This window comes from Balaenoptera acutorostrata, chromosome 15 (genome assembly GCF_949987535.1).
Source record: "Balaenoptera acutorostrata chromosome 15, mBalAcu1.1, whole genome shotgun sequence".
Classification (NCBI taxonomy): domain Eukaryota; kingdom Metazoa; phylum Chordata; class Mammalia; order Artiodactyla; family Balaenopteridae; genus Balaenoptera; species Balaenoptera acutorostrata.
In genome coordinates, this window is record NC_080078.1 from 25,095,406 (window position 1) to 25,120,158 (window position 24,753).

Genomic DNA, 24,753 nt, shown 5'->3' on the forward strand with positions numbered 1-24,753 from the left:
CAAGGATTCAATGAGATCATGTCTTCCCAGGACTTCAGAGTGTCTAGAGCAAGGTCAACATTCAATAAAGAGAAATCCTCCTCCTCATCATCAGGATCATAGTTACAATGTCTGTACCCCTTGGGTAGGGGACGTTTGCATCAATTTCTCTGCCCCATTAGCTCAACTCCTTTGGGCTTAAACCATGTGACCTGTGGCCAAGGATTACAGCAAAGGATCCCCTGGGAGGAGAAATGCTTGTCATTAGCATACAGGGACACATCAGCGTGGATTAGATGCCCAGATAAGCCAGCAGTCACCTGGCTGGAACAAACCAGGCCTGACACAGAACAAATCCATTTTGTTGCCCTCAGAGAGCCCTGAAGGAGATTTTCCCCTCCCCCAGAAGACTGGAGAATGCCTTTAGGGTCCCACCCCTTCCCCATCTGGCCAGGTGTCTGGGCTCCCAGACTCTGATACTAATCACTCCAGCTCCCTGCTCACTACAGCGCTGACGGGGTGAAGGTGACACACACGCCCGCCCCGTCCCCGCCACCTTCTTCGTCAAGGCTCTGGCTTGCGATGGGGGAGGGAGCAGCCCTAACCACAGGGATGAGAAGGGCGCAACCCAATGAGTATCTGAGGGCAGACAGGTAGTTTCCGTTGCAGGCGGAAAGAAGGAAGTGCCTGCAAGACAACCAGCCTGCGTGTTCTTGGTGATACCTCCCGGTTTCACCCGGGCTCCTGGGGAAAAGTCACGGGTGAGCAGAGCAGCAGGAGGCCTGCTGACGATGAATGAAAGTCTGTCTCTCCGGTCAAGGAAGCTTGCACAGCACCCTCTTCCCCTCCTCCCCTGGCTGGGGGAGCTGAATTCAAAACACCTTCCTCCGCCAACTCAGCAGTTCAAGTTCAATTACTCCCTAGCGTGCAGAATGCATATTTCACTAAAGGGTGATACCTTCTCTTCCTGGACCATAAAATCCTGTCCTTGGGGCGGGGCACTGTGACCGAATCACTTACCTATGCGCTTCCTTAAATGAGGTCTGTGGTTCCAAGGTTGGGGACCTTCACAAGATGCTTAGAAGAGGGAGACTGTGGAATAGAGTGACAGAGAGCACAGACTGCCTAGGTTCAAATCCCGGCTCTGTCATTTATACTGTGAACCTTGGGAAAGTTACTTAAGCTCCCTACGCCTCAGTTTCCTCACTGTAGCATGAGGTTTAAATGAGCTAATATTTGTAACACACCCCAAACAGGGCCTGGTTCTATTAAGCATCGTGACTGTTGGCTGTTGAAACATAACAGTACATTCCTTAAAGGAATGAAATACATAAGGAGGACAAGGATAGCGCCTGGCATATCGTAACTGCTACATAGGCATCATTACCGTTATCATGATTACCCTTCTATTTGTCTCATTATCCAGGGGTCTGATTCAAGGAAACCTGCGTACCTCAGGGTTGGCACATTTTTAGGAATCTGCAACAAGTGAGAAAAGTGGTATGAAGATTTTCAGGAATGAGCTGGCTGCATTTAGGGTTTGTCAAAGAACTACACAGACAAGGCACTCTGAAATCTGTACATCGATTGGAATGGGGCAGTCCTGGGTCTGGATCCCAGTGTGCTGCTCCCCAGCATTGCAAGCTGCTTCCCTGCTCTGAGCCTCAGTTTCCTCATCTGTGAAGTGGGGACAGCAACAGTTCTAGCCCACAGAGTTAGGAAGATTCAACTGAGATAGTGAGGTAATATCTGCAGCGCTTTCATTATCCCTGCCACATAACTGGTACTCAGAAGAGCAGCAATCTCTAGCCAGGAGTCCTTAGTCTCAATTCTGTATATAACACCTTCTTATATCCTGAATTATTATTTTTTGTGTGAGCAATTAACATCATATGTGCATGATTTATGATTTGTTTTTAAACTGGACACTGTACAGTAACTTCTCATTTTTGTAAAAATAACATACTATCAAGTTTGTCTTTAGATAGCCCTGTCCTTAATCGTATTTTCAATAGCCACCAACCTTGCCTGGTAGAGTACAGGGGTTTAAATTGGCACAGAAATTTAAAGCACGTTTTATTGGTACATGGTACAAATTAGTTACAGATAGAGTTTGGTTTTTTCCCATCTTCGACTGTCTTTGATTCAACTTGTACAAAATAACTGTTGTTCTATTAACTGTATACCACTCTGTGATTGCAAATTAATAATAGTAGTAGTAATAAAAAAAAATAACATCATATATGCAAAACACCTAAAGGATGCCCGGCAGCTGGCACTCAATAAACGTTAGCGCTCCTCCCTCTCCCACATTCCAGCCTGCTCCGAGGCTGACACACAGAGAGGGAGTTGGACGCATTCTATTGCCTTGGATTACACTCAAACCTTACTTGGCTTGGGAAAATGAATAATTGCGGAAATTTGCTTATTTTCAAACATGCTAAGAGTTTCTTTTTAAGAACAACGGCTCACATTTGGGCATTTATTATGTGCCAGGCGCAAACTGGCTCACACGTATTATTACATTTCATCCTCACATAACCCTATGAGGTGGCCCTGATTTTCAGAGGAATGAAGTTAGAATGACTTGCCCAAGATCCCAGGGGTGGCCAAGAGCAGAGCCGGGACCTGAACCCGGCAATGGCAGACCCAAGGATAGTTAATGGAGGCCTCTTTCCCTTGTGCTGGGGCCTGGCACAGGTTTCGTGTGACTCTTCTCCTGCTCCCACACCCCTTCCTTCGAGCTTGGGTTTTGTTGAGGTTGAGTTTGTATTTTATTTATTTTTTCATTTTCCCCAAAGTATTTTCTCTCTGGTTCTGGTAGATAGGGGCTGGGGGCAATAGAAATGGGAGATGCAAAGGAAAAAAAGGGAGAGTTATCATAAGCGACAAGTCTTAGGGCAGTATTGACCAAGATAGAGACCAGGTCCAATTATGCTGGCAGAGTGCATTTTTGTCTTTCTGCATGTAGATTTAAGGCCCCACTGATCATAAATAGCTCCGGGTGGAAGGACAGACACTTACTGCAGAGATATCCTTAAGGATATTTTGTTTTCTGGGGAACACACACACACACACACACACACACACACACACACACACACACACACACACAACGATGTCAGATATCTGCTCTAGCTCAAAATAATTTCCTTTTCTATTAAGACCATGCATCAAAGTTGGACAATCCCCAGCAAACAGGAACTTATGTTTTGGCTTCCTATTTGCAAAACAGCAAGCATTTGTCACTCAACCTTCTGGAAGATTAAAATAAAAAGAACTGATAAACTAGAGAGAACATCTAAAGTGTAGGACTGGAAGGAAAGTGAATATATATATGTAAAATATATATAAGCATATAATAATTTCTACTTTTATTTATCTATTTTATTTAACATTTTCCAGTACATGATTAAGCAGATGGCAACATTTGCATCAAGATAAATATTGTTCAGTGATGCATATTTCTGTATACAAAGTGTAATGCACTGCTTAGGCAAAAAAAAACTCCATTGAGAGTGTGAGAAAAACAAACCATCAATAAAATACCCTCTGTTCTCTCTGGTCTCAAAACATTTGGATAGAAAGAAAAGCTACGCCTCTGAGGCTGTTAGAACCAGAGGCGATCTGGATACAGTGAACCAATTTTTCAAAGTCACTGCCAATGTCTGAAAAAGTCCTGAGTTATCTGAGTAATGTGAAGTATGAGGAATTTCTGCCAAAAAATCAACATTTCAAAGGGGTCAGACAATACAGAAAGCCCATTCTACTTTAAGAGTGTGCGAGTGAGTGTGAGTGTGTGTGTGTGTGTGTGCACAATAAAAAATTAGGTTTCTTAAATGAAACTTACTGAGTAATAGTTTATTTAAGGGCACAAGCAATAAATGTAAGGACTTCAGAGGATCACTGGGGGCAAAGGGAAAGAAAATAAACATTCGTTCCATTAACATACAGTTCTCTTTCATTCTCCCCAAAATTGATTCAGAACCTGTAGTGTGATCTTTTTGACACTCTCCTCAATGTTTTCCCTCCCTTCATAAGTGAGCCCATCTGTTTCTTACATTCTGAGATGACAATAAAATCCACAGCTTACTGGAGACCTAATGAAGGGATGAGTATCATGGCAGCAAAACTCAGCTGCCATCCACCCAATAATTCTAATATGTAAGAGCTTTGACAGGGGCGGAGAGGAAAAGAGGAGCCTGCAGATCTTTTAGGGATATGCCCGGCTCGCACCACCTGCACTCTCTCTGGCTCTGTCTGCTTGAGAAACTGGGTGTTTCTTCTTGACTTCTTAAAATGCACCAAAATTACAATCAGGTCCTTCCACTGGGGTGCAGCTCCCCAAACATAAAAGGTACAAGTGCAGAAGCTCCGGGAGGTTGAGCACAAGAGAGCAGCAAGGTCTGGTTGAGAAAATGCTTGGTACACAGCGCCTGCCTGACACTCCCTGGGACACACCCACCGCCTCTACCACCAGAGCCTCGGAGTCCCTCTGCATCCCCAAACCACAACTGCCCTCCCCACCTGCATCGTCTGCAGAGCACAGAGACGAAGCATCATCTCCCAAGCACGTGCCTCACCAGCTCTTTATAAGAGTCATCTGGAAAATCACAGGGAATTTTTTTTATGTCCCACTCCTGGGTCTCCCTCCAAAGCATCACGCGCCGGCAGCCTCGGCAGGGTCTGCAAACAAACCACATGCTCTGAGGGCCTCAGTGGCCTGCCGAAAGGCCTGGTCCTCTCCTCCCAGCCTGCAACCTAAGCTCAGACAACGCCGGACTTTGGGAACAGCCTGCCCCCTTCTGGTCTCCTTGAGCTCCGTGGAAGGGCAGGGCTTGGGTGGGCACAGCTAGAGAAGGACAGACCCCCAGCTCCATCCGGCAGGTCTGCGCTGTGATTTCAGGATCTAGCAGGGCACTGGGGTAGACGTCGGGGAAGGGAAGAGAGAGGACACAAACAGATAAAATAAAGTACAAATCCAGGAGAGACAGCAGTGAACAACTGCATGGTAGACAACCACAAAGAAGGGAGAAGGGCAGAAAAAAAAATACAGGTTATGTCTATATCGGAAGAAACTGAGACACTGGGAGATGTGTGTAGGGGGATAGTCACTGAACTTATAGATGAAAGCAGAGTTTCAGAAAAGCAAAGCAACTCTGCTGCTGGAACTGGCGTTCCAAAAGGAAAAGTGGCATGCTCCCACTTACCTTCCCAATTGCAAACCTCAGTGCGGCCGAGCTGGGGGATGAGAGAGTAAGACACAGAACTGAATGCACAAAGAGTAGGTGTGGACATAGGAACCAAGATGTCAGGGACCCAGGAAGAAATCAGCCAACCAGGCCTTCCTTCCCTCCACTTGTTTCAACAGGTGGTATTTGCCTGAAAAGGCACCTCCTGATGCCTGTCTGGACCCCCGGATGCAAAGGGTACAGTAAGCCCTGTGCCTCCTACGTGTTCCCCAGGCTAGTGGTGCGTGTCCTGAACCCCCTCCCACCCCACCTCCCCGCAGGGCTCCGAATCTAGAAAGAACTTCTAATTGTATTTCTGCCCACACACAACACTATCCACTCCTGGAGTTCAAAGGCAGTGTCTGAGAGTACTCTTTGCTATAAATAAGAGGCATTCGGAATGTTCTGGTTCTCCATCAGGAATCTCACTCCACTCTCCTCCCCACAAATGGGGAAAAGATGTCTCTCCCTGCTACCCACACAGACCGGCCAGCAACGTGAAATGCCATCGCATCACGTCTTGGGCTGGCTCAGCCCACAGGTACAAAGAGCCGCACTGTGGCAAAGAGGGTCGCCTTGACGCCAAAGAAGTTTAGCAGATCAAAGAGCATCACGCTTTGTCCGAAGGCAGCGTTCAGTGAAGGCTCCCAAAGTGACAAAAGACAGAGACATGCATTCAGTACCTAAGAGCCTGAAACTACCCCCTGGTGTCTAATGTCCGTAAGGGCTGGGAGAAACTCTGTAGGCAAGCGGAGTGATGAAGATACAGACAGACACACAGCACATCGTTATGCCTCAAGACAGACACGCCCACAGGGCACTGAGACCCTGGCCCAAAGTTGGGGACTCTGACCTCTCCTGTGTGCCCCTAGCTCAGTGGACTAAACAAGTCAGCCCAAAGAAGGTGTGCAAGTCACCCCTGGAGAAGTTGGGGGCAGGGTAGAAGACACCCAGATGGCCCCAGAAGATCTGCAGAAGGAACAGTTTCAGAACATGGTCTGTTCACACCCAAGGAGGGCAAAGTAAACCCACAGGAGCCTAAGCCGAGATGATTTGATCTGACACACAGCTGGTGACAGGAATTAGCCACACACAAGACAGAGAGCCAGACACAACCACCTAGGAGAAGGGGCCATGCCCTGACACTGGAGAGAGGCACCAGGACAGGGCAAGGTTAGACACGGGCAGGGTAGAGACAGGAGTCTCAGACATACAGGGATGGAAGAAGGAGACTCAAAGTAAGACCAGGTACCCAAGACTGAGTCTTGACTCCGGGGCACGGATGAGGACTTGGGACACCGATCCCAGACCCCCTCGCAGGCCAGGCAAAGACAACGAGGCAGCAAGCTGAGGACTGAGTTGCCTGCACCCAGCTGGGCAAAAACCAGAGATGCGGCGAGCACCACCGCCTAGAGCAGCAGCTGAGGGTCCCGGCACGGTCCAGGCACTCAGTCCGGGAGCGAGGCGCCAACACCCACAGGCACAGAGCAAGTCGGGGCGCCCAGCGAGAGTGACGGGGGACAGGGGCCCAGCCAGGCTCCGGTAACCCCCAAAGCGCCTCCTCTGGAGATAACTTCCCCAGACCCCAAGGGGGCAGTCCTCAGACTCGGGATGGGGCAGCCCTCGGCCCCTGAGCCTGGGAAGGGACCCAAGCCTGCTGGCTCCACATCTCTTTCCCCTGGAAGCCGGGGCTGAGAGGGGTTCAAGGGCTGGCGCGCGTGGGGTCGGGCCGCCTGCCCGCCTGCCTCCCTCCTTCCCTCCGGGACGCGAGCCGAAAAGGCATCTTACCAGCGCCCGCGCGGCCAGTGCCCCTCGGCTGGCCGGCTGCTGCGCGCGGGGTGCTTCGGGGCCGCCTCCCCGCGCCCGCGACGGCGGCCCCCGTCCTCCTCCGCCTCCGCCGCCTCCTCCTCGGGCTGCAGCCGGCTCGGCGGGCAGGTCCCGGCGCTCGCGGCGCGGGGCCGGGGGCGGCTGCTCCGCGCCGCCGACCGCTGCGCCCCCGCGGCGTTCCCCGGCCCCGGAGTCGAGGCTGCTGAAATTCCACACGACCAGCGTCTGCAGCAGCAGCACGGTGAGCGCCGCGAGCAGCGCCGAGTGCGAGCGCCGGGCCAGCCTCCGAGCGCACGGCGCCGCCACCATCTTCGGAGCGCGGCGACCAAGCGGGGCGCGGGGGACCCCGGGCGCTCCGGGCCGCCCCCGCGCTCCCCGCGGCTCCCGCGGCCGCCGCCGCCGCCGCTCAGGCTCCCGCTCGGGCCGCCGCCGCCGCCTCGGCTCGCCGCTGCTCCTCCTCCGCCGCCGCCGCCGCCGCCGCCTTCACCGCCGCGGCGCGGAGTTTTCAGACGGGCAGGGACACGGACGTCACCAGGAGGAGGGGAAGGCGGGGAGGCGGGGAGCTGGAGGCCGCGGAAGGGGGCGGCGGGCGCGCGCGCTCGGGCGGGGCGCGCAGGGAGGGCGGGGGCCTAGCCCGCGGGGCTTCCCCTCCCCGCAGCCCCTTGCCTGGGCCGGGGACGCCGGGGACGGGGAAGAGGCTGCGGGCACGCGGGCCGGGGTGGAGAGGGGTGGGGCCTGGGGGCGGAGCACGGGAGGAAAAAGGAGGAGGGAGAGGAAGGGGGTGGGGGCGAGCAGAAGGGGCCCACACCACCACCCCCCCAGGACCCGAGCCGGAGTGGGTGGGGGAAGGGGGACAGTTCCCGCGGCCGAAAAGACGAGGAGGGGTCAGAAAAGCAGGGGGAGCTTTGGGTGACGGTGGGCCCGCTCAGAATCTAGGGGAGGTCGGGAAGCTCTGGGGGGTCCTTAGATTCCCTTCCATGTGGGATGCAAGCACGAGGCAGCTGTGTGGAGCGGGCTCCCCGCCCGGAGTTTGCGGTCCAGGTGTCTTCTATGGGCACAGAGACTGCTTGGCAGGTGGAGACGGGACAAACGTGTCAGGAATGTCTCGGCCAGGGAAGGGGCTCACGCGGCGGACCCCTGAATCCCTGGCTTGAAGGGGCAGGGAGGAGGCTACAAATGAGTGTGAGTGACTTCTGAATCACACCCCACCCCCTAGTGCCAAAGATGTACTAAGTGCTTTATTGAGTCACTTCTCTGATCCCTAAGGACGAACAAGCCAAGAGACTTCCAAACCCAGTTGGCAAGCAAGTGCTTTCATGGGGAAAGGGAGACCCAGTGGAGTTTCTCAACCTTCACTGGCTGCAAGCCCCAAAGTCTGGCCCCTGCCTTCCACCAGGTCCATTCTTCTCATCCACCCTGAAGCCCGCCTTCCTGTCTGCACAGGGCTCACCTCCTGGGGGAACAGGTCTTGCCTTCTAAAGTGGAGTTCCTTCCCATCAGGGCTGGACTGTCCTGGTGACCTTGAGCGAGGAGGACTCCTCCCTGGGCCTGAGCTTCCTCCTCTGCCAATGACAGTTAAGGCTGACGATCCCAACGGACTCAAGTTTCATAGTCAGCCTTCTGTGACTCAGTCTTTCCCTCCCGTGTCCTCTTGCCCAGCAGCCCTGAACACATGGTGAGCGGATAGAGGGAGTGGGTGGCCCAGACAGGACTTAGCACTATCAGAATACAATAGCAGATCAAATCCCCAGCTTGTCAATCTTGGACTCAGGGTGAACGTTTTGCATCTTGTCCACTGTGTTTGTAAACCAGATCCTAATTTTAAGAGAAGAAAGTGAAGGAATAAAGAGGATCCATCAGAGGAGGCAGGGAAGAGATTGTTTCATCCACTCAACGACAGTCTGTGGACATCAAGCTGTGTCAGACACTGGGCGAGGTGCAGGAATCCAAAGGTTGGTAAGGCTTAATTTCCCCTTCAGCAAGCTTGGGGTCTAGAGGAGTCAGATGTGCATGTTGGTCATTAACAAGCAGTGAGGTCAGTGTCACTTTGGAGATGTGCACAAAGTGCTATGGGTTCATGAGGGTGGGGCGGGAGTGACCACCAAAAAGATGCTTTCTGGATCCATATAATAAGCCAGCCCGCTTCCCTGAACTGGGAGTGTAAAATGCCAGCTGGTTTTGGGAGGGGGGGGGGAGGTTGTCTGAACTTCAAACGAGACTCAGCCTTCAGACTATCCAAGCCTGGCCAGCCATGTGGCCAGGCATAGAGGCCTCCCCCTTGTGCTTAGCCCACCTAACCAGGAGTGAGCTAGAACAGAGGCAAGCTCCTATGGCCATGCCACAAGTCTTCTGTCATCTGTTTATCACCTGGGAATATTTTGGTTACAAGTAATAAAGCATATATTATACCTTTAAAAATAGAGTTTGCTGGATCATATAACCAAATGTTCCAGAGTAAAGATATCAGGTGAAGTTTGATCCAGCAACTCAGAACTATGACCTAGGACTCTTTTACTCTCCATCTCTCCTCTCTGCCTTTCATGAGGTCTGCTTCATCCTGAGGTTCTCTCTTCATGTCACAGCCGGGCATCAGTTAATTGTATCCTTTGTTCATTTCTAGCCCAGGAGAAGAAGGGTCAGTATTTCCCAGCATTCTCCTCAAAGGTCCAGATATTCTCTCTGTTTGAACCAGCTTTAGGTCATAGGTCACCCCTAAACCAAGTACTGTGGCCAGAAAGAATGTGCTGATCAGCTTGGCCAAGGTCCCATACGCCTCCTCTGGCACTGGGGCGAAGCCAGCTTCCCTACAAGCACCTGGATGTTCTGTAGGGATCAGGATCTGACAGGAAGGTGGGAATAGGCCCCGGGGAGGCTGCTTCTACTCTAGGCAGCCACTGTGATGCTTACATGACCTTGGGCAAGCCACTCCTTTCCCAGGACTTCAGTTTCTTTAATGCCAAATGAAGGATTGGATGAGATGGTCCCCAAGATCATCATGTCATGTCCCCAAAACTCTTCCTCAGTGTCTAAAGAGAGCTTTCCAACCCAGCAGAGGCTGCCCTGGAGACTCTTGTCATCCCTGCCCTCCGGCCCGTCTTTCAACGGCTCTGCTGTGTTTTTCCTCTAAGCAGCAATGATGTTATCTGCTTCCTCCACGCGATACGTTTAACCACAGTCCTTTGGGGCCCACACTCTGGTTCAGCTCCCTCGAGGGCCACAGGCTGAAGGAGTGAGGTTAAGGATCCAGGCCCCCAAGTCCCTGGAGAAAGAGAGAGTGCTTTGTTTATCTCAACTCCTAAAATGCCGCATGAAAAAGAGGTTTAAAAGCTCCAGGCAGGTTATGGGTGCCATAAACAGCTTATGTGAGGTTTTTAGGATGAAAAATCACCTGAGATAGAGGAGCGGGAAGGCAGGATTCTAGGGACCATCTTCCTGCCCCAAGACAGACCAGCAGCACCTCAAGCACCTTCGTGGAGCTCAAGCACTGCCTGAGACTCTGGCAGCAGCAGCCGTTAGCAACAGCAGCAAGTTTCTTGAGAATTTTTAAAGCTCATTCAGTCATTCAACACGGATGTATTGGACCCTATTATGTGCCAGGCATCATGCTGGGCAAGCGAGATATAGAAATGAGGAAGATTCCCTAAGGAATTTTTCTTTTTAAGTATGGTTCTTACTCTTGCATTAACTGAGAGCCAGAGCTCAAAAGAAGTTCCAGCTGATTTGTGGGATTCCCTTCCCTTACCCATCCCCAAATCTTGTTTCATCACCGCTTTCCAATGAGAGGAGAGTAAATCAGTGAATCAGTAGTTTTGAGCTCCTGGTTTGCCCAGCACTAGGCTCAGGGCCAAGAGGGAAATCAGGAGGAGAAGGGGGGGGGGGCGGTCTTCACCCTCAAGGAGCTGTCAGATTCCCAGCTCTGCCGCTTTTTAACTGAGACTTTCAGCATCAGTTGTTCCCTTCTTTATGCCTCAGCTTTTTCATCTGTAAAATGGGGGGATAATAATAGGGCTTTTCTCATAGATTTCTTGTAAGGATTAAATTAGATAACCCATGTAAAGATTTTTTTCTATAGAGATTGGCACACAGTAAGTGCTCAGTAAAGGTAAGGCATTATTGATTTCACTTATAACAATAAGGCAGTGTCTAAAGATATAAGAGGGAAAAAAGCGTAGTCAGGGAAGGCAGCCTAGAAGAAGTGGCACTAAACCTAGTCCTTGATTTTGATGGAGGACTGCCAAGTACCCCAAGAGCGGGGACCTGGTCTCATTCTTCTCGGTTCTCTCTGGCACTTTCCATAGTGCAGGGCACTGAGTCAACTTTGGTTGAGCAATGAACACCAATGACAGGCGTGCAGCTGGAAATGAGCCTGGTGTGTTCCTCCAGCGGCAAGACAGCTGGCGAGTGGAGCTTGGTACTCACAAGTTCGCAGACCCCATCACAGCAACTTTTTAGTTGTATGATTTTAAGCAAGTTGTTTAACCAGACCTCAATATTTCCATGTGTAAAAAGTGAAAGAGAGTAATACCTATTTCTTAAGTTTACTAGGGGGCAGGGGCAGGGAAGCAGCGTCATATATTTCCTATAAGATGTTGGCACTGACCAATGGCAGAGTTGAAGGAATGTTAGCAGGCTGGTCTGTAAGGAAATGCTCTCCCCTTCTCTCAAATAGTTCTGGCAGAAGGTACCAGAGACCTAGGGCTTGGCATGCCTTCTTCTGAATTTAAATAAACTTCAGCCTAAGAATAAATTTAGTCAAATACATGGTTATTATTTTTTTAAATCTTAAGCATGTGCCTGTTTCTTTTTGGTTTGTTAGAGGCTTTTTTTACCCAGACTCTACAAACTGACCCTGACTTTGCTCTTAAAAAATTAAAAACCTCCCCCTAGGTTTCACTTCTGCATCAGAGAGAAATCATCCACATGGCTCACCTGTTCCTGAGTGTCAGTAGGAGAGTTATGCATGGCACGCCCATCTTCCCATCCCCAGGAATTCCCAATCCTCTCCAACAAGTGCATGCAAACACCAGGGTTCCAGGGCGCTTGGAGGTCAGAAGAGCCAGGATGCCCAAAGCCCCTCCCTCGGGGCCCCCAGAAGCACATGAAGCCATGAACACGCATCACCTGTACCACACCCCCCCCCCAACCCATCCCAAGAGAAGGAAACAGCCTCTGTTCAGACCACAGGCTTAGGCAGACGACATGCCCCGCCAGACTCCCAGCTGTGCTTCTGAAACCTGCAGCTTTTCCAGAGAACCATCCACCCACTGTATCAGCAGAGGGAGCTCTAGGTAGCAAATAACTTTCCTCTGACAGCAGACTGTACTTTCTTATAGAAAAGATTTGCAGGAAACAACAAGGAAAAGCGGGGGTCCTAAGTGGAGCTGGCGTCCATCCTGTGCAGAAGAAAACCCCACCAATTTGCAAGGGTAGCTTGAGGGGTGGGGGTCAGGGCTGGGTAGTGATCTGGGAGAGGAAGAGACACCAGCTGAGGAAAGGATGCGTGAAAATCACCACACTGCTTAGCGGATTATCTGACCTTGTTCTGTACCAGCCCTTTGACCCACTTCTAGACATCTCACAGCCTTTGTTCTACCCTCTCAATGATGTGATGTTTGAAAAGGGGACACACTCCAGATCCAAGTCTTAGACTAGTTTGGCAGACTTTTTTTTTTCTTTAAAATAAATGTTTATTTTGTGTGTTAGTGGTGTGCAATCTTGTCCCTAGGGCTATAGGCTTAGAACTGTGGGAGGACAGCAGTGATGATAGTGGTGATGATGATAATGATGATGGTGATGGTGAGAGTTAAAATATTTTGAGCACTTACTGTGTACCAAGCCCTGTATTGAGACTGTTAACAATAGTAGTCACCAAATATTTACTGCGAACCTACGAGATACCCAGGATGGTGCGCATGTCGGGGCATTCAATGCTGAATAAAACATGGAAGGTCCCTGCTCTCCTGGAGATTGCATGCTAGATTCTAGATTGCAAATGGGACCAAGATAAGTAAATAAATATGTAAACAAGTAATATCAGAGAGTGATGAGTGTTCTGAAGAAAATTAAAAGGAGCCATCTGCTAGAATGACCAGAATAGGGCAAGTTTAAACAGGCTGGCCAGGGGGCCTCAGTAAGGGGGTTACACTGGAGTGTTTCGGGAACTGTCTCATGAAACCCAACTGTTTGAGGAGTCTTTCTTTAAAGCACCATGATCTGTCGGCTGAATAAGTAACAGATCTATTTTTTTCAAACATGTATACATGCTCCTGTAATGTATAAATGACAAATGCCGCTTAATTCATAGTAGTTCTTTTGTTGTTTTGCATTTTCTCAAACAATGATTAGTGAAAACTCAACAATTTGCGTGGTATGATGGGGGGATGGAATGAATTAGGAAAAAGTTCATTTAAAAAAGAAAAAAGTTAAAAGGATACCATCTTACCAAAAAAAAAAAACATCTGTAACGTCTTATGGAAAAACCCAAATGAACCTTTTGGCCAACCCAATAATATTACACCTCAATCTTTTTTGTCCAAATACCCTTTTGTCCTATTAACTTTACATTCACGCCTCTCAGAGGTTCTGTGTGTTACCGATGTTTCTGTCTAGTCCCTATGTCTTTAAGTTGGTAGGTTCAGCCTTGTACCCCAAACTCTTCTCCTATCTTGTCTGCAGCCTCTGTTCTGCACCCTCATCTCAACCCATCTTGTACCTGTTGTTATTCCTCAGTGTCGCTCAAGTCTCTTTCGCTTGTATAACTCAGGAATCCATTTCAAAAAGACTCAAGGGAAAAGGGCATTTATTGGAAGCCTCTGGGATATGCTTGAGTCTGCTAGCTGCCTGCCAAATACCCGTTCTTCCCTTCTTGCTTGATAAAGAATCCTGATTTATTTAGGGTGATGATATGCCCAAACAGAAAACAATGCTTCCCAGCTTTCCTTGAAGTTTAGGGTGATCATAGAAAGAACAGTAGATATCATTGTGGAGCTTCCAAGAAATCCTTTGGGGGAGGGTGCTAAATCAGTTGGGATGAGTACCCTTTAGCACCTTGTCATTCCCATTCTTTCTGTCTGGAATATAGAAAGGATAGCTGGAACTCCAGCAACCGTCTTGTGACCATGAGAATAGAAGCCATTACTCACAAGTAATGAGCCAGAAAGAGAGAAGCAGCCTGGATCCCTGATGTCTTTGTGGTCTGCTGTATATGGCCAACTCTTGGACTTTGTTTCAAACCTGAGAATGAACCCCCGATTGGTTAAAGCCATTCAAAATGGGCTTCTGTTTCTATAGCTGGTACACTGAGGTGTGTGATGGAATTGAACAATCTAACTGAAAGAAGGTTAGGGATAAAGGTAGGCCTTGGAAAGAGCTGGAACCAGAGAGCCAAACACGCCAGTCAGTCCCTCCATCTTCTGTCTCTGCTTCTCTCTGCACGCTTGGTTAATTCTCTCTTGTCAGAATGATGCGCTCCACATTTAAAAAACACAGCTGCCTAGCTTTTGAGTGTAAAGTCCCAGGGCCACCATAAAGGGACAGGTTTTCCCTCTACAACCATGGGCCTCAGGTGGGCCCTCAAGGCTGCTCTACCCCTCTGCATTTTGCTAGTCTGGTCACTCTCCCACACCCTGGTCTGCACTCCCCTCCAGTCTCTAACATCCCTCTCCCTTCCTCGCTTTCCTGAGGACCTGCTTTCTAGGTCACTGAGGAGGGAAGAAGCGAGCAGAAGGGAGTTTCCACAAGCTCCCTCTGCCTCATTTCCACACTCCCCTGCCTGTGCATTGACTACGTTTCGATGGACACACTAGCCAGGCTCCTGCCTGAGGCTCACTCTCCATCTGCCCACGAGACCCCAGTCTCTCTCCCCAGTTTATGGACATCACTCCACCGCTTCCCTCTCTCCTTTCCTTTATCATCATCTCCCCCCACCGGCCCCCCACCGTCTACAGCATCATTCTTTCCAGGATTCAAACTTACTGCTCCTTCTCTGATTAAAAACAAAGTGGGACTTCCCTGGTGGTGCAGTGGTTAAGAATCCGCCTGCCAATGCAGGGTACACGGGTTTGAGCCCTGGTCCGGGAAGATCCCACATGCCGCGGAGCAACTAAGCCCGTGTGCCACAACTACTGAGCCTGCGCTCTAGAGCCCGTGAGCCACAACTACTGAGCCCATGTGCCACAGCTACTATAGCCCACGCGCCTAGAGCCCATGCTCTGGAACAAGAGAAGCCACTGCAATGAGAGGCCCGCGCACCGCAATGAAGACCCAACGCAGCCATAAATAAATAAATAAATAAATAAATAAATAAATAAATTTATAAAAACAAACAAAGTCCTCTCTTGGCCCCAGTTCTCCATGTTTCTGTTCCCTTTGCAGCAAAAGTCCTCAGAAGAGTTACCTAACTCACTGTCTCCAGTCCTCCCTTCCCATTTTCTCCTAAATCAGGCTTTTGCTCCCCGTCCCCACACTGGACTTCACACACACGCTAAAACTGCTCTTAAGCCCATCGTCGCTCACCTCCCATGCTGCTCCCCTCCCTATTACTCATGGTCCCCCATCACCCTGGCTTCCTTGCCGTCTCTGGCTTCTAGACCCTTCTCACGACACTGCCCTGGTTATTCATCCTGCCTGGAATGCTCTTCATCAGGATCTCTGCACGCCTCCCTCCTTCACTTGTTCAAGCTTTTGCATCCATGTCACCTTCTCATTTAAGCCTTTCCTGACTATCCCAGTGAAATTGCAGCCAACACTCCCAATCACCTTTACTGTAGCACTGATCACCTCATATAAAAATCATTTATTACGTTTGTATGTCTGTCTCACCCATAGATTATAAGCTCCATGAAGGCAGGTGTTGTCTGTTTTGTTCACTACTCTACCTCCAGCACTAAGTGCTTGGTGCATAGTAGGTGTTCAATTAAATTTGTTGGATCAATGAATGAATCACTTTCTTAGACATAGTCCAAAAACATCTCAGCAAAGTGTGTTGATGATCCTGGCTTGAGCTTGGTGCTACCTGGGACCCATCAACTGTAGATACAGGAATAGGGTCCCATAAAAAGATGGAGAACTTATGTTAGCCATGTAATGAAGGGGCCATTTGCAGGAGGGGAAGACCAACCATGCCATAGATGTCAGATGCATGGTGATGCTTGAGAACAAGACTCTCTCTGTATCCAAACCATCCCGGTTTGAATCCTGCATCTACTTCTTACTTCTTGCCTCTGAGGCTTTGACAAGTTGTTTCACATCCCTGTTACCCTCTTCCGAGGATTGCCTGGAGCTTAAATAAATGAATTAATATTAAAAAGCACTTGAACCAGTGCCAAGCACAAAGTAACACCAAGTTCAAAAACTGAAAACTGTTAGAAAAATAATTAGAACTTGATAAAATAAATACATTTTTGAAGAAATCAATACTCTTCTTTTCCATACCAAGCAGAATAGAAATACATAAGGACAGGAGAAATTGCATTATGCAACTGACAAACTCAATTTAATAGGTATGTAGAGAAACATACTTACGTTAACAGAAATAAATATTATTTTCTAGGAGCCATGAAGTCTGAACATAAAGTCTCAACAAGTGAAATAAAAGAGATTTTGCTCGGGCATCATCAGAAAATCTACAAACAACAAATGCTGGAGAGGGTGTGGAGAAAAGGGAACCCTCTTGCACTGTTGGTGGGAATGTAAATTGATACAGCCACTATGGAGAACAGTATGGAGGTTCCTTAAAAAACTAAAAATAGAATTACCATATGATCCAGCAATCCCACTACTGGGCATATACCCAGAGAAAACCATAATTCAAAAAGACACATGCACCCCAATGTTCACTGCAGCACTATTTACAATAGCCAGGTCATGGAAGCAACCTAAATGCCCATCAACAGACGAATGGATAAAGAAGATGTGGTACATATATATACAATAGAATATTACTCAGCCATAAAAAGGAACGAAATTGGGTCATTTGTTGAGATGTGGATGGATCTAGAGACTGTCATACAGAGTGAAGTAAGTCAGAAAGAGCAAAACAAATATTGTATATTAACGCATATATGTGGAACTTAGAAAAATGGTACAGATGAACCAGTTTGCAGGGCAGAAGTTGAGACACAGGTGTAGAGAACAAACGTATGGACACCAAGGGGGGAACGCAGTGGGGGTGGGGGTGGTGGTGTGATGAGTTGGGCGATTGGGATTGACATGTATACACTGATGTGTATAAAACTGATGACTAATAAGAACCTACTGTATAAATAAATAAATAAAATAAAATTTAAGAATTAAAAAAAAGAAAAAAAAGAGATTTTGCTCAAGCCAAAGTCTCTCTGATAATAATCCAGTAATATTTAGAAATACATTTTGTAGAACTTTAAAACTTGAGAAACACAATCCTAGACAACAAAATTCAATCTTTTTTTAAAGCAATAAGTAAAAGAACACTTTATAACAGAATCTATAGAATACAACAAAAGCTGTAGTTAGAGGAAAATTAATAGACTTCAATGCCTTTATTATAAAGAATGACTAATAAAACAATAAGAGAACTTGTTATAAACCCCAGGATGTTAGGATAAGAAGAAAATAAACTAAAAAATTCTGAATAGAAAATTAATAATTATAGAATCTGATGTAATAGACTAGAAAGCACAAATAGCAAAAAAGAAAAAAAGCTCAAAACCTCATTTTTGAAAATACCATTTTGGGTGAAGGGAATCAAAAGGTACAAATTTCCAGTTATAAAATAAGTCCTCAGGATGTAATGTACAGCATGGCGACTATAGTTAATAATATTGTATTATATATTTGAAACATCTGAAAAATCAGATCTTAAATGTCCTCATCACAAGAAAAAACAATTGTGACTATGTGTGGTGATGTATGTTAACTAAACTTATGGTGATCATTTTGCAATATATACAAATATCAAATCATTATGTTGTATGCCTGAAACAAATGTAATATGTCAATTATATATCAATTAAAAAATTTAAATTGGAAAAATGAAAATACCAGATTAAACCCCACACAGGTCTGATTAAGGAAGAAAGAAAATGTGGTCATATCAAAAAGAAGACATAACCAAGTTACAGAGAAGAAGACAAATGGAAGAGAATGTCATATGCAATTCTACAGCAGCATATTTGATAATCTAGATGAAATGGCTACTTTTTTGAAAAAAAAAATATAAAATGATCCAAGAAAAGGTAGAACATTTGAAGAAACCAATTACCAAAAAGAGATGAAAAGTTTAGCATTAAAAAAGACCTGCAGAACAGAGAGGTTCATAGCTGAGTTCTGTATAATGTCATGTGGAAAACAAGTTGCTCCAATGTTTTTTTTTCTATTAAAGTATAATTGACTTATAATATTATATTAGTTTCAGGTGTACAGCATAGTGATTTGATGTTTTAATGCATTACAGACTGATCACTATGGTAAGTCTAGTTAACATCTGTCACCATACAAAGTTATTACAATATTATTGACTACATTATTTGTGCTGTACATTACATCCTGTGACTTATCTGTTTATTTTCAGTTTATTTTATTTTTTAAATTGAAGTATAGTTGATTTACAATGTTGTGTTAGTTTCAGGTGTACAGCAAAATGATTCAGTTATACATACACATATATCTATTTTTTTCAGATTTCTTTTCCCTTACAGATTATTATGAAATATTGAGTATAGTTCCCTGTGCTATATAGTAGGTCTTCGTTGGTTATCTATTTTATATATAGTAGTGTGTATATGTTAATCCCCAACTCCTAATTTATCTCTCCCCCTCTGGTAACCATAAGTTTGTTTTCTATGTCTGTGGGTCTATTTCTGTTTTGTATATAAGTTCATTTGTATCATTTTTTTTAGATTCCACATATAAGTGATATCATATGATATTTGTCTTTCTCTGTCTGACTTACTTCACTTAGTATGATAATCTCTAGGTCCATCCATGTTGCTGCAAGTGGCATTATTTCATTCTTTTTTATGGCTGAGTAATATGCAATTGTATAAACATACCACATCTTCTTTATCCATTCATCTGTTGATGGACATTTAGGTTGCTTCCATGTCTTGGCTATTGTAAATAGTGCTTCAATGAACATTGGGATGCATGTATCTTTTCGAATTGTGGTTTTCTCCAGATATATGCCCAGGAGTGAAATTGCAGGATAATATGATAGCTCTATTTTTAGTTTTTTAAGGAATCTCCATACTGTTCGACCTAGTGTCTGTACCAATTTACATTCTCACCAACAGTGTTGGAGGGTTCCTTTCTCTTCACACCCTCTCCAGCATTTATTATTTGTAGACTTTTGATGATGGCCATTCTGACTGGTGTGAGGTGATACCTCATTGTAGTTTTGATTTGAATTTCTCTAACAATTAGTGATGTTGATTATCTTTTCATGTGCCTTTTGGCCATCTGTATGTCTTCTTTGGAGAAATGTCTATTTAGATCTTCTGCCCATTTTTTGATTGGGTTGTTTGGGTTTTTTTATATTGAGCTATATGAGCTGTTTGTATATTTTGGAGATTAATCCCTTGTCAGTCACAATATTTGCAAATATTTTCTCCCACTCTGTAGGTTGTTTTTTCGTTTTGTTTATGGTTTCCTTTGCTGTGCAAAAGTTTTTAAGTTTAATTAGGTCACATTTGTTTATTTTTGTTTTTATTTCCATTATTCTAGGAGATGGATCAAAAAAGTATGCTGTGACTTATGTCAAAGAGTGTTCTGCCTATGTTTGCCTCAGGAGTTTTATATAATAGTATTTGGTCTTCCATTTAGGTCTTTAATCCATTTTGAGTTTATTTTTGTGTGTGGTATTAGAGAATGTTCTAATTTCACTCTTTTACATGTAGCTTATTTATTTTTTAACTGGAAGTTTGTACCTCCTCATCTTCCTCCCCTATTTTCCTCACGCCCCCCACCCCCCCTCCCCTCTGGCAATCAACAATTTTTTCTCTGCATCTGTGAATCTGTTTCTGTTTTGGTACATTTGTTCATTTGCTTTGTTTTTAAAATTCCACATGTAAGTGAAATCATATAGTATTTGTCATTCACCGTCTGATTTATTTCACTTAGCACATACCCTCTAGGTCTATTCATGATGTTGCAATTGGCAAGATTTTATTCTTACAGTGGCGTATTATTCCATTGTGTGTGTGTATATATGTATATATATATACAATCTTCCTTATGTCTTCATCTATCAATGGACACTTAAGTTGCTTCCATATCTTGGATATTGTAAATAAGGCTGCAATGAACATTGGTGTGTATACTTCTTTTTGAATCACTGTTTTTGTTTTCTTTAGGTAAATACCCAGAGTGTAATTGCTGAATCATGTGGTAGTTCTACTTTTAAATTTTTGAGGAACTTCCATACTGTTTTTCACAGTGGCTGCACCCATTTACATTCCCGCTAACAGTGCACAAGTGTTCCCTTTTCTCCACATCCTTGCCAATGCTTTGTTGGCTCTCTATTCTGTTCTATGGATCTATGTGTCTGTTTTTGTGCCAGTACCATACTGTTTGATGACTCTAGCTTTGTAGTATAGTTTGAAATCAGGGAGTGTGATACCTCCAACTTTGTTCTTCTTTCCCAAGATTATTTTGGCTATTCAAGGTCTTTTGTGTTTCCATACACATTTTAGAATTATTTGTTCCAGTTCTGTGAAAAATGCCATTATTATTTTGATAGGGATTGCATTGAATCCATAGATTGCATTGGGTAGTATGGTCATTTTAACAATATTAGTTCTTCCAATCCATGAACACAGTATATCTTTCTATTTGTGTCATCTTCAATTTCTTTCATCAGTGTCTTACAGTTTTCCAAGTACAGGCTTGCTAATATTTTGTTGAGGACTTTTGCATCTATGTTCATCAGGGATATAGGCCTGTAATTTTCTTTTCCTGTGGTGTCTTTGTCTGGTTTTGGCACCAGGATAATGTTGGCCTCATAGAATGAGTTCAGAAGCATTCCTTCCTCTTCAATTTTTCGGAATAGTTTGAGAGGATAGGTATTAACTCTTCTTTCAATGTTTCATAGAGTTCACTTGTGAAGACATCTGGTCCTGGACTTCTGTTTGTTGGGAGTTTTTTAAAGTACTGATTCAATTCCATTCCTAGTAATTGGTCTGTTTATATTTTCTATTTCTTCCTAATTCAGTCTAGGGAGACTGTATGTTTCTAGGAATTTATCCATTTCTTCTAGGTTGTCCATTTTATTGGTGTATAATTGTTCACAGTAATCTCTTCTGATCCTTTGAATTTCTGTGATGTCAGTTATAACTTCTCCTCTTTCGTTTCTGTTTTTATTTAATTGGGCCCTCTCTTTTTCACTTGATGAATCTAGCTAAAGTTTTATCCATTAAAAAAGTCTTTTCAAAGAACCAGCTCTTAGTTTCATTGATCTTTTCTATTTTTTTAGCCTGTATTTTTTTTATTTCTGCTCTTATCTTTGTTATATGTTTCCTTTAATTAACCTTGGGTTTTGTTTGTTCTTCTTTTTCTAGTTCCTTTAGGTGTAAGATTATATTGTTTATTTGATATTTTTCTTGTTTCCTGAGGTAGGCTTGTATTGCTATAAATTTCCCTCTTAGAACTACTTTTGCTGTGTCCCATACATTTTGGATTGTCCTGTTTCCATTACCATTTGCATCCATGTATTTTCTGATTTCCTGTTTGATTTCTTCAGTGACCCATTGGTTGCTTAGTAGTATATTGTTTAGCCTCCACGTGTTTGTGTTTTCTGAAGTTTTTTTTTCTTGTAGTTGATTTCTAGTCTCATACTGTTGTGGTTGAATAAGATGCTTGATATGATTTCAGTCTTCTTAAATTTATTGAAACTTGTTTTGTGGCTTAGCATGTGTTCTCTCCTGGAGAATGTTCCATGTGCACTTGAAAAGAATGTGTATTCTGCTGTTTTTGGTTTGAATGTTCTATATATATCTACTAAGTTTATCTGGTATAATGTGTCATTTAAGGCCAGTGTTTCTTCATTGATTTCCTGTCTGGATGATTTGTTCATTGGTATAAGTGGGGTATTAAAGTCCTCTACTATAATTGTATTACTGCCAATTTCTCCCTTTATGTTTTTTGATATTTGCTTTATATGTTTAGATGTGCCTATGTTGTATGCATATATATTTGCAACTGTTACATCTTCTTGAGGGACTCAGTCCTGTATCATTATGTAATACCCTTCTTTGTCTATTGTTACAGTCTTTGTTTTAAAGTTTATTTTGTCTGATATAAGTATTTATTGCTACCCCAGCTTTCTTTTTTTTTTCCATTTACATGGAATACTTTTTTCCATCCCCTCACTTTCAATCTGTTTGTGTCTTTAGATCTTAAGTGAGTCTCTTGTAGACATCATATATATATATATATATATATATATATCTTATATATATATCATGCATATTAAGATATATATGTATATATTATACATATATCATGTAAGATATATGTATGATATATATATATATATATATATATATATATATATATATCATACATATATCTTTTTTAATCCATTCAGCCAGTCTATGTCTTTTGAGTAAAGCATATAGCTCATTTACATTTAAAGTAATTATTGGTAGGTATGTACTTATTGCCATTTTGTTAATTGTTTTCTGGTTGTTTTGTAGTACATTTTTGTTCCTTTCTTCTTTTGTCTCTTCCCCTGTGATTTGATGACTGCCTTTATGTGTTATGTGTTTGGATTTTCTTTTTTTTTTTTTATTTCTTGTGTGTGTATCTGTTACAGATTTTTGTCCTGTTGTTACCATGAGGTTTATATATAACTATATACTATTTTAAGTTGATGATCTCTTAAGTTTCAATGCCTTCTAACAACTCTGAATTTTTACTCCCTCACTCAATATTTAATGTTTTTTGACATCATATTTTATGTCTTTTTGTTTTGTGTATCCCTTACCTGCTTATTGTGAATATAGATGATTTTACTACTTTTATCTTTTAACCTTCCTACTAGCTTTATAAGTAGTTGGTCCACAAGCTTTACTATATGCTTGCCTTTATGAATGAGACTTTTCCTTTTGTAATTTTCATATTTCTAGTCATGGTCTCTTCTTCTCCTCTTACAGAAGTCCCTTTAACATTTCTTTAAAGCCAGTTTAGTGGTGCTGAACTCTAAGCTTTTGCTTGTCTGTAACACTCTTTGTCTTTCCTTCAAATCTAAACAATAGCCTTGCTGGGTAGAGTATTCTTGGTTTCAGGTTTTTCCCTTTCATCACTTTGACTATATTGTGCCACTCCCTTTTGGCCTGAAAAATTTCTGCTGAAAAGTCAACTCATAGTCTTATGGGAGTTCCCTTGTATGTAGCAAGTTGCTTTTCTCTTGCTGCTTTTAAGATTCTCTCCTTATCTTTCATTTTTGCTATTTTAATTATAATGTATCTTGGTGTAGACCTCTTTAGGTTCATCTTGTTTGGGTCTGTCTGTGCTTCCTGGACCTGGATGCCTGTTTTTGTTCCCAGGTTAGGGAGATTTGCAGCTTTTATTTCTTCAAATAAATTATCTGCCCCTTTCTCTCCCTCTCTCTCTCTCTTCTCCTTCTGGGCCCCCTATAATTCAAATGTCAGTATGCTTGATGTTCTCACAGAGGTCTCTCTAATCTGTCCTCATTTTTTAAAATTCTTTTTTCTTTTTTCTGTTCAGCTTGGGTGATTTCCACTACTCCGTCTTCCAGTTCACTGATTCATTCTTCTGTATCATCTAATTTATTGTTGATTCCTTCTAGTGTTTTTTTGTTTTGTTTAACATTTCAGTTATTGTATTCTTCAGCTCTGTTTGGTTCTTCTCTATGTTTTCTCTTTTAAACTTCTCACTATGTTCATCAATTCTTTTCCCAAGTTCATTGAGCATCTTTATAATCATCACCTTGAAGTCTTTATCAGAGAGACTGTTTATTTCCACTTCTCTTAGTTCTTCTTCTGGGGTTTTGTCTTGTTCCTTTGTTAGAAACATATTCCTCTGTCTCCTTTGCCTAATTCTCTGTATTTATGTCTACATATTAGGTAGGTTTGTTACATTTTCCAGTCTTGGAGAAGTGGCCTTATGTAGGATACATCCTATGAGACCCAACAGCATACTCTCCTCTAGAAACAAAAGCTGTATATTCTAGGGGTGCCTGCTGTACAGGCTGTATATTCCCTTCTGTTGTGGAAGTGCCCACTGCTGTTGGCACACTGGTGGGTGGGGCTGGCCCCTGGCCTGGTTGGCTGCCAGGCCCTGCCTTATGCAGAGGTTGCTGACCTGCAGATGGTTTATGCCAGGTCCCAGGGTTTTGCCTGTGGGGCCAATGTGGGCTGGGGCTGGTGCCAGACTTCTGGTGGATGGGTCTGTGTCCTGTGGCAGCTGGCTACAGGGCCAGGAAGGTCCAGGGTTGGTGCTGACCCACTGGTTTGGGGGGCCAGGTTCCCAGAGCAGCTGGCTGGGGGTACTGGGGGGCCTGGGGCTGGTGCCCACCTATTGGTACTCCAATGTTGTTTAAACAATTGCAAATCATACACAGTGATGTTGAGACTTGACCAAATGATAGAATCACCTGGAGCATTTTTTAAAACTAATGATGTTCAAACCCCCTCCACAGAATTTCCTATTCAATCCCTCTGGGTTGTGCCAGGCATCAGCATCTTAAAACAGCTCTCCAAATGATTCTAATGTGCAGCCA

General features: G+C 44.5%; 1 protein-coding gene across 1 annotated transcript in view; it reads right to left on the reverse strand.

Moving 5' to 3' along the window:
* The window catches only part of XYLT1 (xylosyltransferase 1), a 297,683-nt gene extending 290,146 nt beyond the window's left edge, over positions 1–7,537 (reverse strand). The window contains exon 1 of the mRNA XM_007188435.2: positions 6,999–7,537. Within this exon, the coding sequence (XP_007188497.2) occupies positions 6,999–7,346 (348 nt within the window). The 5' untranslated portion in view covers positions 7,347–7,537. The remainder of the gene's footprint in view (positions 1–6,998) is intronic.
* Between the last annotated feature and the right edge of the window lie 17,216 nt (positions 7,538–24,753).